General features: G+C 41.8%; 1 protein-coding gene across 7 annotated transcripts in view; it reads right to left on the bottom strand.

Moving 5' to 3' along the window:
* Window positions 1–7,830: 7,830 nt before the first annotated feature.
* LOC311047984 (A-kinase anchoring protein 13) overlaps window positions 7,831–16,380 on the bottom strand; it is a 213,746-nt gene continuing 205,196 nt past the window's right edge. For 6 of the 7 annotated variants that reach the window (XM_084060950.1, XM_084060951.1, XM_084060956.1 and 3 more), the window contains 5 exons: window positions 15,842–16,039; window positions 13,431–13,712; window positions 12,147–12,272; window positions 10,963–11,167; window positions 7,831–8,730 (listed from right to left, as the gene is read on the bottom strand). In XM_084060950.1, coding sequence (XP_083917076.1) covers window positions 8,675–8,730; window positions 10,963–11,167; window positions 12,147–12,272; window positions 13,431–13,712; window positions 15,842–16,039 — 867 coding nt within the window. In that variant the 3' untranslated portion in view covers window positions 7,831–8,674. The remainder of the gene's footprint in view (window positions 8,731–10,962; window positions 11,168–12,146; window positions 12,273–13,430; window positions 13,713–15,841; window positions 16,040–16,380) is intronic. The other variant, XM_084060953.1, reaches the window with a different exon arrangement.

The raw sequence follows: 16,380 nt of genomic DNA, 5'->3' as shown, positions 1-16,380 counted from the left end.
GTAAACTGATATGATGACTCATACCCGCTGAGGTTATGCCTGATTTATACTTGGCCATACGAACGATACAGCCAGTCGCACCCTGGAAATAGCAGCTCTACAGAGCTTGTAGATCTGCTGTTTGCGCTCCAGTGTACGAGGAAGTGTAGTTGATACGCCAGCAGGGCAGACAAAGACATACCACACAATGTAACAACATCTAAAACATGTCAGTTATATGAGGGCGTGAGTCAGGTTTTATAGGCTACAAGCTGATTAGTGAAGTGGCCACAGGTGAGCTATTGTCTGGCAACTGCAAGGCTGATGAGGGAATGGAGAGATTACAGGGGTGTAAAAGGAGTGTAAATCCCTACTCTCCTTCAAAACCGCTCTAAAAGAGCACTTACAGGTGGCTGCCATTCGAAACTGGCAACTGTAAAAGTCAAAGCCTATACCCATCAACCCAACCCCGCCCCCCTCCCCCTCGAACTGTTTACTGTGCATATTTTAGGTTTTTTTTTCAAACTGTTTATATGATGTTTTGCATAGTAGTGTATATTTGTCTGTCATTAATGTTTCGATGAGTTGAGTACAAAGGATCCCAACGGAAACAAGCCAAAGGCTTTCTTGGGTTTAAAATCCTCTTGGCAAACCTTGTATTGAACTGTACTTTCCGGTGCTTTTTTTTTTGCAAACTGTAAAGTATTCAATCAATCAAGACAGCCAGGCGAGTAACTGGGACTGAAGTGAGGTGGAATGCAATGTGGGTGTGGCCAGAGTAGAAAGACAGAAAGCAGGCGGAGAGACAGACAGACAGACAGACAGACAGACAGACAGTTTCTCTCTGTCTGATAACCGATCATAACACTGCTTGTGTGACGCAACGCATAGTTGTGTCTGAAGTTGTGACTTCTTCTGCTCCCTCCCACTGACCTCACAAAGGGTTTAAAGGAGCCTGGTCTAGATTCAGTGCACAGATAGTAGCCTGGATGCCATTGTCTCAGTTTCCTTGTTGTGGAGACGTTATCGGTGTGTACAGATAGCATACTGATAACATGCACTCTATGTGACATGCAGACACATCTGTCGGTGCCGGGCCCATAGTTCTCTCTTTGGACTTTTCTCTCCTTTTTTTTTTTTTTTTCTCCATTCCTCCCTCCGTCCGAACCCCATCAACTTGTCTTTCTACTTATTAAACTCTCCCGTTGTCTTCTCCCCAGCAGTGTTTCTCAAAATGATTATTTTCGAGGACCCCGAGGTCTGTACCGTAACTCTAAGAGAGCACAAATGGAACCAAATGGACCCGGTAGGGTCCATTTGGTTACATTTGTGCACTCTTAGAGTTACAGACCTGTAAGGGTCCATTTGGAAACCCTTCAATGAACCCTGAGGGTCCCTGGACCCCTCTTTGAGAACTGCGTATGTCCAGCGATACTTTGATTATATCAGAAAGCAAAGTTTCACATACAGACAAAACGGTCGACAGCCATAGTTATTTATTGAAGAAGAAGAATTAATGTACATGTCTAATAGTTTATGCCTCCAAAACAGGCAGAGTACAGATAAATAAAGCCTTATTATTTATTTATAAAAACAATCACGGATCATCCCACAAGAAGAACAAAATCCACAGTCATCAAACACTTTTGAAAATTCAAAAATTTGTACACAGAACATATTTACATTATTTTGTTTGCGTTGCCCTTTTTTTTCTCTTTTCTTTGTACATGAAAATAAAAACTTTGTACCTTCTTTGTTCTTTTTCTAAGTACAAATAAAATTGTAAAAAGCTCTGGCATACAGTGCAAAACTGTAAGGTCTAGTAATGATCTCTCAAAGCCACTGTTAATAAGTTTAGTAATTCTTCTAGTGCATTTTTAATGGGAACACAATTCTTGCTGATGAGTGCACTACACCCTCCCGAGGTGATGCTTTCAGCACATAGGAGATTTGGTTTTCACTTTGTTGATCCAACCACAGAATTAAAAATCTTCAAAAATAAAATGATTATAAAGATAATAAAATAAAAGGTCGTTGATTTTGATTCTTGGCAGTGGGGTGCATTTCATTTCGAGGACTGCCATCATCACCACACCTATACGATGTGCGCACAAAAACTTCTTTACACCTGTAAACCACGTGTAACGTGAGCTTGTAAATTGGCCATTTTGGTGTAGAGCAGTGGTTCTCAACCTTTTCAGGCCGTGACCCCCCAAAATAATCATTATTTGAACTGGGGACCCCCCCCCCTCTGACAAGCACTTGGAATTGTAGGAGTTGGGCCATTCAATTTAGTTTGACTCGGTTCCACAGATAAATATTGTGAAAATAGCAGATATACAAGCTTTTTGCAAAATGTTTTGCCTCTTTCTTATATTTTTTGACAATTTGGCCAATATTTCACCAGTTTTTATAGTATAGTTTGTTGATTACTTTTGATGCAATAATAGTCTTTTCCTTCTTTCTTGTAGTATTAAAAATCACACCCAGTGTGAATTGGGCAGTGTGGTCACAGTGGTCATCACAGTGGGTGATTCACTTAAAAATAACCATAAATGTGTTTTTTTAAGTGCACAGTCCTATTTATAGGACAACCAGTGTACAATGGTGGCCAATCACGGTGCAGGGTTAGGGGGGTACAATGGTGGCCAATCACAGCGCAGGGTTGGGGGGGTGCAATGGGTGGGGGTCCAAACCTCACATATAGGGGCGGTTGCACCGCCCAAAAAGGCCTTAAAACTCCTTAATTTGTCACTTGACAGTCATCTGGGGATTCCCCCAAAATTGGTCCCGACCCACAGGTTGAGAACCACTGAACTGAAGTATATAGGGTTCAAGTGGTTAAAATGCACAACAGAACAGAAGAGGCTGTGTTGGCTGGGTTCTGTAACATGTGCTCTTTGGTAGTGAGTCATGAGGGATAGTATAAGTCCCTGAAGAAGCAGACATGCAGGGTGAAATGATGTGAAATGATGTGTCGCTCATTTTACACAGAAACAACAAGGCAACATCGACAGAGGCTTGTCTTTTTTGCCAAAGATTGACAAGTGCGTTTGTTCTTTGTGTGTTGTTCCAGCAGTTGAATACATTTATGAATATAACTAAAAGGTGGGAGACAACATGGCAGACAATTGGGTGCATACTGAAATGAGTCACACAGAATAAATACCCAATGTCTGCGTGCTTGTATCAAGGCTAGGCAAAAAACATTTCCAATAAGAAGCAAGCATAAAAAGTGTCCGACAATATTTTCCAATTAGTTTTTTTCTTTTTAAACGCTTTCAATAAATTATCCCAACAAAGTTAATGGTCTCAGGAAAAATGTGTACGCAACTTCATTCCTAACACAAGGCTATTCATGCAATTCCTTTATACAGGTGGTTAAGCGTCTATATTTGCGTGGTTGTAGTACACTGTGACATTTTGTGACATTCAGTAGCGTAGGAGATACCAAATTATAATCACTGCCACAGTGCCCCCCAGGGGGTGAAAGGTGTAAGGACAATTCAACATTTCCTCAGTGGTATTCATTTCATAGTGTGAACAAAATACAATTGTGATTGTTTTGGCAGAGCTATTACTCAGTAGCAGTACTGCAAACATGATTTTAAGTCTCATTGATTGTCTGTAAAAAATGGTCACATGGCAGCATAATTACGTAACATTGATATTGCATGATTTAATAGGAAAACTAATCACACTCATTTGTAATTGTGTGAATTCAGACTTAACGTGTATTTTCCACCATGAAACGGGACATTCAGTGGTGCAGTAACCAACACTATATTTCAGTGGTTCTCAGGGTTCCTTGAGAGGGGTTCCAACTTCCAAGTGGACCCTCACAGGGGTGAGTGTACACATGGAACCAAATGGGTCCCACACTCAAGGGTCCAAAGGTTCCATTTATACGCTCAAGAACAAAGGAGAAAAAATGAGACAGAAAAGAAAGATGACCCCCCAAGGAAGATGAGATTAGAGTTAAGAAAAAAAGAGGGGGAGAGAGAGAGAGAGAGAGAGAGAGAGAGAGAGAGAGAGAGAGAGAGAGAGAGAGAGGTTAAGGAGATAATGAGAAAAGAAGTGGTCAGACTGAGTCAACGGGGAAAATTCGAGCAAATAAACAACGGAGCGAGGGAGGAGAGAAAGAATGGCTGCTGTGCTTACAGCAGAAATGACGTATTGTTGGTGTGAAATATTCCTCCAGCTATGAATCCCATTGGCCTCAGAGAGGGTCCAGGGAGAGAGCATGGGAGAAAATCAATGTGCCGGAAATATAGAGCATTGCTGGATGGATGACAAGGCATCATTAACCTGTGTGTGTGTGTGTGTGTGTGTGTGTCCGTGTGTGCGTGTGCATCAAATTATCGGTTTAGGAATGCGACAAAAAAAAAACGAAATCCATGAATTCAAGTCTCCATGGGGTGACTAATCGATAGGAAAAAAAACATTTGGAGGGTGAACTATCCTTTTAACTCATTCAGTGCCAAACTTATTTATTCATGTTAATGGAATTTTGGTTCTGAGTGCCACAGCCAAAATTCATTGTAAAAAAAAAGTGCTTAGGAAGCGAGATACAGCCTTTTTAAGTTATAGGTTAAACAAGGAGTGGATGGAGCAGCAAATCTTCAAATCATCATATCTTGGGTTCTGAACATGTTTTTCCCAAAAAAAAAAAAAAAAAAAAAAAAACTTTTATTTTGAAATTTTTTTTTTATTTTGAAATTTTTTTTATGACGGATTTGACGGATCGTGGCGCTCTGGGCGTCAGGCCACGTGACGGATTTGACGGATTGTGGCACTCAATGAGTTAAGGTAAATGGGTGTTTTATGGTAAAAAAAAATAAAAAAAAGAGTTCGCCTTACAATTAGTAAAAGATTCAGGTTGGGATTAGGCATTTAGAAGTTAGATTAACACCCAAAATAGGGGATGTATACTGTAAGCTCACAACGTGCCGTAGCGTGACGTGTTGTGACCTTGTAGGTCTGCTATTTTTGGCTTTAAGGTTAGGGATAAAAATGGCAAAACAATCGGCATCCTAAAATGTTGATGTCCTCACAAGTATAGTAATACAAACGTGTGTGTGAGAGAGAGTGATTGGAATAAAAAAAAAATCATAATTTGGTACTACAACATTGCAGAAAAGCAACATGTATTTGCATCAACAAAACTATAGAGAACTATTAGATATATAAAGGAAGAATAAGTTGAAGAGGAGAAAATACACCAGTACAGTGATGGATCAAACCACTTTCCGTTCCGTTAATTCAGGATTTCTCTAAAATCAATTTTTTAAAATCCTTTGGCATGAGAATAACAATCGTTTGAGCAGCAAATAACTGCTCTGTCATCCTAACATTTCATTCCAATTAAAAGTCAACTAAACCGTCCCGCGACACACAAACATGACACTTAACTTTTTTTTTTCTAAAAACCTTTTACAAATTTATTTTGAAAGGTAAAAGCACGAGATTGTCTCCGTTTTTTTTTTTTAAAGCTGGAAGTATACCATACTTCCTTACAAATATTACTACAAATATATACTTCAAACATCTATATATCTAAAGTGCTCATTAAAAGAAAAAAACAACTCTCTAGCCTTGGTCATATTGCACTCCAGTGACGGACAAACAGAATGCTGTGTATTGCAGTGATTGTCACACTGACTGGTATAATTATATATGATGGCGGTGACAAGCAGAACAGAAAGCCTATTGAATTACACCCACTGACTGGTTCAAGGATGCACCCGCCCATTCAAAGTACAACATTGTACATATTAACCCATTTAGACCTCTGGGCCAATACTAAAAAACGCCTTCTGAAGAGCTTTCGGAAAAACTTTCTGAAAAAACATGTTGCTGTAGGCTATATTGTCTGTCGGGTGGAAACCTCATATGTCCACAACATGCTGCTTTTCAGAATTCAAATTCAAAAATAGCAAAAGCAGCAGATCTGCAAGCTCCAAGCTTATGGATCTGTTACTTTTGATGCTTTCGTGTGACGCTGTAGTATGATCAAGTAAGGTGTTAATTTACAAAAAAAACACAAAAAGTTAGAATATGGAGATACTGCAAGAGGTTTTTCTGCCCGACAACAGCGATTCATAGCAACGTCTAAAATGACACAGAGGCGTTCCCAGTTTGAAAGGTATAACAACAGGTCTAAATGGGTTAACAACCCATAAAGGGTACAAATGGAATTCCGGTACAGTTAGCGAGTGATGCAAGTTAGTGAGAACAACAGAATCACCAGCTATATTAAACAATAGTGGTACAGGTATTTATCTCCGTTAAAAAACGCCTCCCGTCTAAGAGCAGAGGGAAATTGAGTGGCTTTGCTTCGGGGTTTTCGGACACAAGTGGCTTCTGGGGAAAATGGATGTCCTGTATTAACCTGGGATGAACTCCAGTATCCAATACCAGTCCTCCATATCGATACAGGGGGGACATTCCACAGCAGTGGCCGTCCCCAAAAAGCAACCACACACTCTTAGTTGTGGGATCAATAACACAAAAAGTCAGCACAGAGCCTTCAGTTTGTTCCAGATCATCCAGTTTCAATGGATCAACGATTCAAAAGGAATATTAAATGCTTTTACATTTTGTGAACTTTTAATGGCATTGCCGATATGAGTCGAGGATTCATGCCAATATGTTACGAAATCCAACTGGATGCTTGCTGGGTATACTGTTAGACACCAAGTGCAACTGTCTGGGAGTCATTCATTATTAAGTTATTAAGAACAAGATACAGTTGTTTTTGTTCCACCATTTCACAGAGAGAACCTTTTGTCTCTCTGGCCAGGCCTCTCTGGTGACACCGACTCGTCATCGATTAGTCATGTCTGGGGCTGTGACTGTGTGTGTGTGTGTGGTTCAAATGTGCTCCTTAACCCATTAAAACCGGGAACGCATCTGTGTCATTTTTAGATTTCTTTGGCTATTAAAATAATTGCAGATATACAAGCTTGTAGCTTGTAGATCTGCTATTTAAAAAAAAAAACGTGAACATTTGTGCAAATCTTTGAATATATATTTTTTTAAAGCAGACATTTGTAACTCAAATCTTTGCTTCTGGGGGTCCCTGGAACTAAATATTTTGAGATGTACATATCATTTTGGGGGTCCTTGACAAGAAAAAGTTTGAGCACCACTGATATAGCAAACACAGTTTAAAAAAAAAAACGGTTAGGATTTAGAAGACATTTTGTGTAGAATGGGCCTCAGGTCTTAATGGGTTAATGGCTGCACTGATAAACAGCACAGCAGTCCATCCTAATGGCTCTACCACTGGTCTAACCTTATTGTGTGTGTGTGGGGGGACTGACAACCGTGGAAGATAAGCGGTAAATACTGGATTGACTGAATTGCCTCGGGTAGGGTTGCCAAACCCCATCCTTATAGAAAACCACTAAGAGTTCCTGGTGAACCTGCTTCATCAAGCATAGAATGAAACCAAACCCAGGGGCACACATCTTTTTGTGTTCCTCTGAGATAAAAGCTGAATTTACTGCATGTTATGGGGGGAGGGAGGGCTTTTCTTTAAAATAATTTAAAACAGCATCATAGTCAATGACATTTTCTTGTGAGACCCAAGTTGATTAAAACAGTGGTTCTCCCATGGACCCCCATCTGAAAACGTGTTTTGTGCCAGGGACCCCCCAATAGAGAAGATTACATTTTCAAACATTTTCACAAACGTCACACCACTTGTGTGAGCTTCTAGATCTGCTATTTCCGTAAAGCCCAAGTATACGTCAAGGTTAGCGTGATTACATTGATTTGTCATGCCTATATTAACTCATTTTGTTGGGGACCCCCTGGAACCCCCTGGAACCCCATCCCCCCCCCCCCCCCACACGGACCACTTTGAGAACCACTGCATTAAAACATACTGGTACTTTGGTCATGTGAAGACCATTCAGCACCAGGAACATTAAATGTTAGAATCAGCAACATGACAAAAAAAAACAATATAAAACAAAACAAAAACAGACCACTAGGTTATTATTGCTTCATGTTTAAAAGCTTCCATCTGCTACACTCTTTATAAAGCCTGGAGAGAGGAGATGTGTGTGTGCCGGTCCTCACGCCAGAAAGGACAAGGTAGTCCCCCAAAAAAATAAAAGGTCACTTAGTTAAAATCTCTTCACAGTTGGCTGGAAGAACAAAAAAAAAAGAAGATCTAGTTGGAAAAAGACAGGGATATTTCACTCTCTCTTTTCCTGTCGTGTGTTCTCTCTCTCTCTCTCTCTGATCGTCGCGCTGTGCTGGAGCGTCTCTTCATAACCTCATGACCGAGTTATGAACGAAAGCGCTGCAGCCAGACTGCAAAAGGCACAATGGAAAAAAAACATCAACAGAGTCAAAGAAGTCCTCCTCACTTTTACTTTGACACCCATGCCCCCCTGCAATGACACATGGGAAATGTAGTCCTGTCATCCTGGGGGGTTGTTGTTCGTTAAAGCATTTTTTTTGGTTTTGTAGTTTTTTTGTGCGCGGATCTACCGCGAGTGTGTTTTTTTACGACCACCAGGTCCTGGTCTGTCTGTCTGTCTGTCTGTCTCCCAGACTGTCTGACAAGAGAGGCTTTTGGAGGCCTGGCTGTCCCTCCTGAGGTCCAGACGGTCTGAGTCCGGATGAGAACGTCTCCGTCCGCTGAGAGAGAGAGCCCCGTGGATGCGGTCCAACGTCAGCATCAGCAGAAGATGTCTCCATCGCTCTGAGGTTCTGCCATCACAGTGGCCTTACCTTCTAGAGAGAGACCACACAACACACAACACACAACATTGGTCTGGATTCAAGATATTGATTCTTTTCTTGGCGATTCTCATCAAATAAGCGAGAAGCATTTTTTTTTTTTTTTTTTTTTTTATCCCACAATTTTGTAACCCTTTTTCACCCGGTGCCAATTATCTAAGTGATCCTGGGCGCTACACTCCCCCCACCAGCCTAGGGAGCCCAGGGCCGGGCTCATGCCTCCTCCAATGCATGAGAGCCAACTGACCTTCTTGTCACCTGACAAGGGGGGAGTTTCCCCCGGTAGGACGTAGCGCGTGGAAGGAACACGTTATTCCAACCAGTTCCTTTCCCCTCCATCAGGCGCCCCGGCTGTCATGGGGGAGGCGGTATAGCGACCAGGATTACTACATGTTTTTGTGAGGGTATTAACTACCCTGGGAGACACGGGGAGAACATGCAAACTCCACAGAGAGTAGGCCCTTTTGCCAACCCAACCTAGGGTATGGGCGCTGATGACGAGGAGGAGAAGACACGCCCCCAGCGTCATTTTTTTTTGTTATACATCAATGACTTCACAGAGACAAAAAAATATATATATTTCATCTGCGTCACTCGAAAATAGCTAAAATAGCCTGTGTGCAATGACTACTTGTGAGAATGTAGATCTGATATATTAACAGTTGCACACCGACACAGCACTAACATGTTGGTTAGAGATCATTCACTCATTCACCTCATTTCAGGGATCACTACAAGACATGTTTATTTCAACATCATTGCAAGATGCCACGGAATCACTTCCCATGTCACTACGATGACACTTTTGATCGAGCTGAAGGTTGCTGTTTATTCTGAACCTGATGCCTGTCTGCTGATGAAATAAGAATAACACTCGAACTGTCATCTCATCACTGGCTCAGGATGTACTTTTCAGTACACATCCACTGTGTTGTCGTCTGTAACGTTACCTGTGGTTTGTGCTGATGTCATCCTATACACTTAACTTGCTACTCTTTGTCTTGTTCTGCATCAGGCAGGATGACAGTATAGGGTGTAGACGCCCGTATACTTTTACTCATATTTTTTTAACCCATTAAGACCTGGAACTGTGTCATTTTTAGATTTGAGCTAAGAAGCATTATTTTACACTTTGGGCTATTGGGCTATCACTTTGGGCTATCACGAATTTTCAAAAATAGCAGATCTACAAGCTCATAGCGCGGCACTCGGTGCCGCATTATGAGCGTGAAAATGTGTGCAAATCTTCTGAATATATATATTTTTAAAGCGAACATTTTTAACTCAAATCTTTGCTTCTGGTCGGTCTCTGGAACAAAATATTTTGATGGAGGTCCGTAGCCAAATACATATCATGTTGGGGGTCCTGGACATGAAAAAGATTGAGCACCACTGATATAGAAACATTCGTTTTTCAGAAAACTGTTGAGATTTAGGAGACATGTAGAATCGGCTTCAGGTCTCAATGGGTTAACTTGCTACTCTTTGTCTTGTTCTGCATCAGGCAGGATGACAGTATAGGGTGTATACGCCCGTATACTTTTACTAATATTTGTTTAAGGGTGTCTTTATTGTGATGGTTACTCTTCTGTACCTACTGTACGCGTCTATGCCCTGTATCTGTAACTTTTACTGCTGTGCAGTCTCTGGCGCCTGAATTTCCCCCCACGGGATCAATAAAGGATATCTACTGTACAGTATGTATCTGACAGTGTTGATTTTGACAGCACATTTTGATGTCGTTTTAGTCATAGTCTTTTGAATACAATTCTGTTTAGTTTTAGTCATATTTGAGTCACCTGAAATGTTTACTTTTAGTACTTTTAGTTGACTAAATATCATAAGAATATTTAGCAGACTATATCTACAGTTTATTTTTGGCGGGCCATGATGGTATTAAAATGATTTTCCCTTAGCTGCATGCCGAAAATAGCCGATCCAGCGATGTGAGCTTGTAGATCAACTATTTTCGGTCTGTGACACCCGCACGCACCCATGATGTCTTAGTTCTACTGGATCTCTTCTCCACTAGTCCCTCCCTAACATTTTAGTCTAGTTTTCATTTGTTGAAGAAATTGTCAGTATATTTAGTCATAGTTTTAGTCATCATAGCTTAGTTTTTATTTCATTTTTATTTCGTTTTCGTAAAAAAAGGTAGTCAACAGTCATTTTTCGTCATAGTTTTAGCCGACGAAATCAACACTAGTATGTATCCATCTACTGTACCTGTGTCTCCACCCTTCCCCTTCTTCTTCTTCTTGTCCTTCTTGTCTTTGGGTTTGGTCAGCTGGAGCAGCCTGGAGGGCAGCTGGCTCTCCTTCTCTCCTCCTCCCTGAGGCTTGGAGGACGAGAAGAAGTTCTTGGAGAGCCTCTTGGATCCGATACGGAGGAAGGGTTCTTTGGTCGGAGCGGAAGACGACAGCAGCTCCACCTGCAATACGACAACCACAGTGCAATTACATATGAGCCAAGTAAAACGTTTGTTTAAGTCTTAGCCTTAAATAGATATACTTTGCACCTTTTGTACCTGTTTTGTACCTCTGTTTTTGTATTTATGCTTAGTTGTGCCTCTGTAATGTAATGTAATGTAGTCTATTGACTTTGCGGGGACTGTGGATGTAAATTAGCATCTTTGCTAAATGCAGTGTATTTACAATACATCGATGTAATTGATGTGTATTTCATTAATATGCAGTGTCCCGTCTAAATAAAAGTAAAGTAACAGCACCACCCAAGTCAGAGGTTCTCATCCTTTAAAAATGTCCACTAACACATTGGTTCTCAAAGTGGGGTCCGGGGACCCCCAGGGGTACTTGAGGGGGTTCCAGGGGGTCCCCAGCTAAATGATGGATACATTTAGATACACAATGACGGGTCCATTTGGTACCATTTGTACACTCTCAGAGTTAAATTAACATTGATTTTACAATATAAATTGGGGTCCCAGGGATAAAAATGCCATTAAATGGGGGTCCGTAGCCCTAATGCATGTCAAACTGGGTTGAGAATCACTGCTAGAGCCGTAAAAATCTTCTCTTATGGGGAGTCCCTGGCTTATCTTTTCAAATGGGGGTCCGCGGGCTAATAAGTGTTAATTTGGGGGTCCTTGACATGAAAAAGTTCGAGAACCACTGCACTAACACACGCACACAAAATGTTTGCAGATGGGGGTCCATGGCAAAATACATGTCTCTGTCCAAAACTGTTACTTTTCAGATTTCAAAAACAGCAAAAGTCGCAGATCTACGAGATCAAAGCGCGAGCTTGTAGATCTGCTACTTTTGATGCTTTTGTGTGACACTGTAGTATGATCAAGTAGGGAGTTAATTTACACCCAAAAAAAAACACAAACAGTTTGAATATGGAGATGAGAGGTTTCTGATGATAATATCATTGACATTATAACCTACCTCTGGAACATGTTCTGATGGTGTCTCTCTGGGTTCCAGGTGGTCCAGAGAACCAGAGCTGTGGAACCTCAGGGAGTCTTCAGAGGTGGTGGAAGGGGTCCGCTGGTACCTCTGCAGCTTACTCGACTGGAGGCGCACACACGCGCACACACACGCGCACACACACACACACACACACACACACACACACACACACACACACACACACACACACACACACACACACACACACACACACACACACACACACACACACACACACACACACACACACACACACACAATGTGAGCATTACAGTGGTGGAAAAAGTACCGTAAATTTCGGACTATAAGCCGCGACTTTTTTCCAATTTTTCGACCCTGCAGCTTATATAACGGTGCGGCTTATCTATGGATTTTTATAGCTAACGGCCACTAGGGGACCTCCTAAATCTAGGGATTTTACACCTGCGGCTTATGGTCCAGTGCGGCTTATATATGTACAAATCATTCAATTTAGCTGCTGCGGCTTATATTCAGGTGCGGCTTATAGTGCGAAAATTACGGTACTCATTTTTTTGCTTAAGTAAAAGTATCAATACGGCAATGTAGAAATACACGTAAAAGTCGGGAACTAAAAATGCACTTGAGTAAAAGCTCAGATGTATTGGTATCAAAATGTACTTAAAGTACCAAAAGTAGAAAGTACTCATTATGCAGAATGTCCCATTTCAAGTTTTCAAATGTATGAAAAATCTTTTGAAAATAGCAGATGTTCATTAATTACAAGAAGAAAATAAAAAAGTTACGGTAACTAGCAAAGCACATCAAGGGTGCGTTCCGAAATTGCGCACCGGAGCGCACTCGCCTATTAGTCTAGATGGAAAGGGGGGTCCACGCGGATAGGGTGGACTTTTTGACGCCACCTGTTTTTTCGTAATCCTTGAAGGGTGTATTTTAAGATTCTGCCAGGTAACAGGCTGAAAAAATGTCCCATGTATATTAGTTTGTATTAGCCAGTGCGCTCAGTGCTGTATTTCCGAACGCACCCCATGTTACCTTGCTTACTGTCAAATCGCTCTGGATTAAGAGCGTCTGCTAAATGCCTACATTTTGGTTTAATACTGTTACTTTTATCAAAGCCTTTGTCACAAATTGACACAGAACTCAAAAAGCCCCCACAGCGCGCACGCACGCACACGCGCACGCACGCGCGCACGCACGCGCGCACGCGCACACGCACACACACACACACACACACACACACACACAGTCACACACACACAGTCTGTCTCTCTCTCTCACCTCCTCTCTCCTCATGGCCTCCATTCTCTCCGTCTCTCTCCTCAGGGCCTCCTTGTCTCTCTCCAGTCTCCTCTGCGACTCCTTCAGTCTCTCCAGGTCTCTCTGGAGGTCCTCCTTCCTCCGGTGGAGGTCCTCGCCGTCCTCCTCCACCTCCCTGCGCCTCCTGGCCGCCTCCCGCTCCTCCTCCGTCAACTTGTCCTCCCTCTCCACCAGCGTCCTGTCCCTCACCTCCCACTCCTTCTCTCGTTTCCTCCTCTCCTCCTGGTGCGCCGCCTGTTGTTTCTGTAACACGACACAATGACACAAGTGTTATATTTTTATAGGGAATCCATGCCTCCAGTGGTGTAAAGTAACTACCGTATGTACATGTACTCAAGTACTGTACTTAAAGCACAATTGTGAGGTACTTTTACTTTACTGGAGTATTTCCAATTTTCTATACTTTTACTTCATTACATCTCAGAGGCAACTATTGTACTTTTTACTCCACTACAATTATTTGAAAACATTAGTTACTAGTTACTTTTTTTTACTTAAAAAAAACAAACATGCATTAACCACTTCAGCCCTATTTAAACGTTGGCTGTTTGAAAACACGTCGCGATGCAACGTGCTGTGAGCTTGTAGATCTGTTATTTTCATTTCATTATTGTATTTTTAATACATTTTAGACATAATATAACTTTCTGCACAATGAGCACTTTTAATTTTCGTACTTTAAGTATATTTTGATACCAATACTTTTGTGTACTTTTTTTCTCAATTTTTAATACCATAATTTTACAACAAAATTGTTTTACTTTTTCCACCACTGCATGCATCTGCTTTTGATAGGTATCCCGTATCAAAGCTTAAATTACAGACACTTTTTTTTTTTGCAAAGGGATCAAATTCCAAAATAACATCCAATTGATTCCTGGGTGGCATGTAGGGATATGAGGCAAACAATTTCTGGGTAAAACTGCGAATTTGAAGGAACCTAAAGAAATGGGATCTGGGTGTATTATGATCTGCATCGAGTGTTTCAAACGAAATGAACGTCTCTTCTGGGAAGAGATCACAGAAAAACACCAATCTGTTCCTGTGCCGATAATGAAATGCACTGTCCATTACGGATGAGGGGAAAAAATGATTATTTGTCACTGGAAAAAAGTTTTAAGCCAAACTGTTTTCGGAACTGTAACCATATTTTAAGTGAGGTTTTAACCACCGGATTTCTAAGTTGTATGTTATGGCCAAATGGTAATGGAGAATTGAGTATTGGCAAAGGATTGGATCAGCAACTCCATATGAACCCAGTCTAGGGTTGCCAACCGTCCCGTATTAGCCGGGACGCCCCGTATTTGAGCCAAAAGGGGCGTGTCCCGTACGGGACTTTGTTTGTCCCGGACTCCGGTGTAAAGGGAAAAATAAAAAATATATTTCTGTTTGCGCACACTGCAGTGTGTCTGGCTGCGTGTTTGTGTGCTGTATGCGAAGGGCGCTAGGACCGCTCAGTTGACAGGGCAGGCACAGTGCTCGCACGCGTGCGTGTGTGTGAGATTTTCTCCGGTGGGCGCGGCATCATTGTTTGAGTGGCATGTCAGCCTGTTCCCAACCCTAACCTTAACCCTAAAACCGAAATAAAGTAACAAAAAAGTAACTTTATCCGCGGGAAACCCGAAAAAAATCGCGCTCGCGTGCACGCGCACGTGCATGTGTCCCGTTTCTCCAGTTCTGGATGTTGGCAACCCTAACCCAGTCTGGTCCCTGTTCATATGTGTACCTCCAATGTAAAAAAAAATACCATATTTGCAGCCCAATGGTACCAGAGAAAGTAAATGTTTTTCATCCTGGGGTTCGAATTATTCCATAAAAGATGAGACTAACCTATCTATTTGTTTAAATGTCATCTTTGATATGAATATAGGAATCATTTGGAAGAGATAGAGAAACCTAGGTAAAACCGTACTTTTAGCTAAGCTAGGGAAATCGGTTGTGTTGTTCGTTCGATCAACATCTCTTTTGGGGTCCCTGGCACAAAACATTTTCAGATGGGGGGTCCGGGGCCAAATATATATATCAATTTAGGGGTCCTTGACACGAAAAAGTTTGAGAACTTCTGATCTAGAAGGCATTTTTAGTAGGGGTGTTGAAAAAAATCGATTCAAATACGAATCGCGATTCTCATGTTGGACGATTCAGAATCGATTCTCATTTTTAAAAAAAATCGATTTTCAAAAAATATATATTTTTTTTTTCGAGAAATCGTTTATTTTGAAAAAAACGATAAAAATCGGAATCGTGACCCCAAGAATCGGAATCGAATCGTGAGATAGCAAACGATTCACAGCCCTAATTTGTAGGCCTCAGGTCTTAATGGGTTAAAGAGGTCAATGAATAAAGGGTCTCTCTCTCTCTCTCTCTCTCACCTGGAGGCTGGCGGCCTCCTGCCTCTGTCTCTCCAGACTCCTCTGCTTCTCCTGCTCGATGAGGGAGGGGGGGCGGGAGGAGGAGCAGGAGGACAGCGAGGAGGAGGAGGAGTGTCTGGACGAGGAGGCGGTGGCCAGACGCTCGCTCAGCGCCTGCCGCTGGTCCTCGATGAAGGAGTCCTGCTGGACCACCACGGCCTGGAGGGACAGGAGACAGAGTTAAGGGGGGGGGGGGGGTCCTTGAAATGTTTAAGGTTGAGAACCACTGGTGAAGACAATCACTACTTTAACCCATTAAGACCTGGAACTGTGGGTCATTTTTAGATTTGAGCTAAAAAAGCATTATTTTACACTTTGGGCTATTTTTGAAAAATCGTGAAAATGTGTGCAAATCTTTGAATATATATATTTTTGAAGCGAACATTTTTAACTCAAATCTTTGCTTCTGGGGGGTCCCTGGAACAAAATATTTTGATGGGGGTCCACGGCCAAATACATATTATTTTAGGGGTCCTTGACATGAAAAAGATTGAGCACCA

Source organism: Gymnoscopelus microlampas (genome assembly GCF_963454915.1).
Source record: "Gymnoscopelus microlampas genome assembly, chromosome: 6".
NCBI classification, from domain to species: domain Eukaryota; kingdom Metazoa; phylum Chordata; class Actinopteri; order Myctophiformes; family Myctophidae; genus Gymnoscopelus; species Gymnoscopelus microlampas.
The sequence above is the reverse complement of the archived record's forward strand: the minus strand, read 5'-3'. Positions and strand labels throughout refer to the sequence as shown.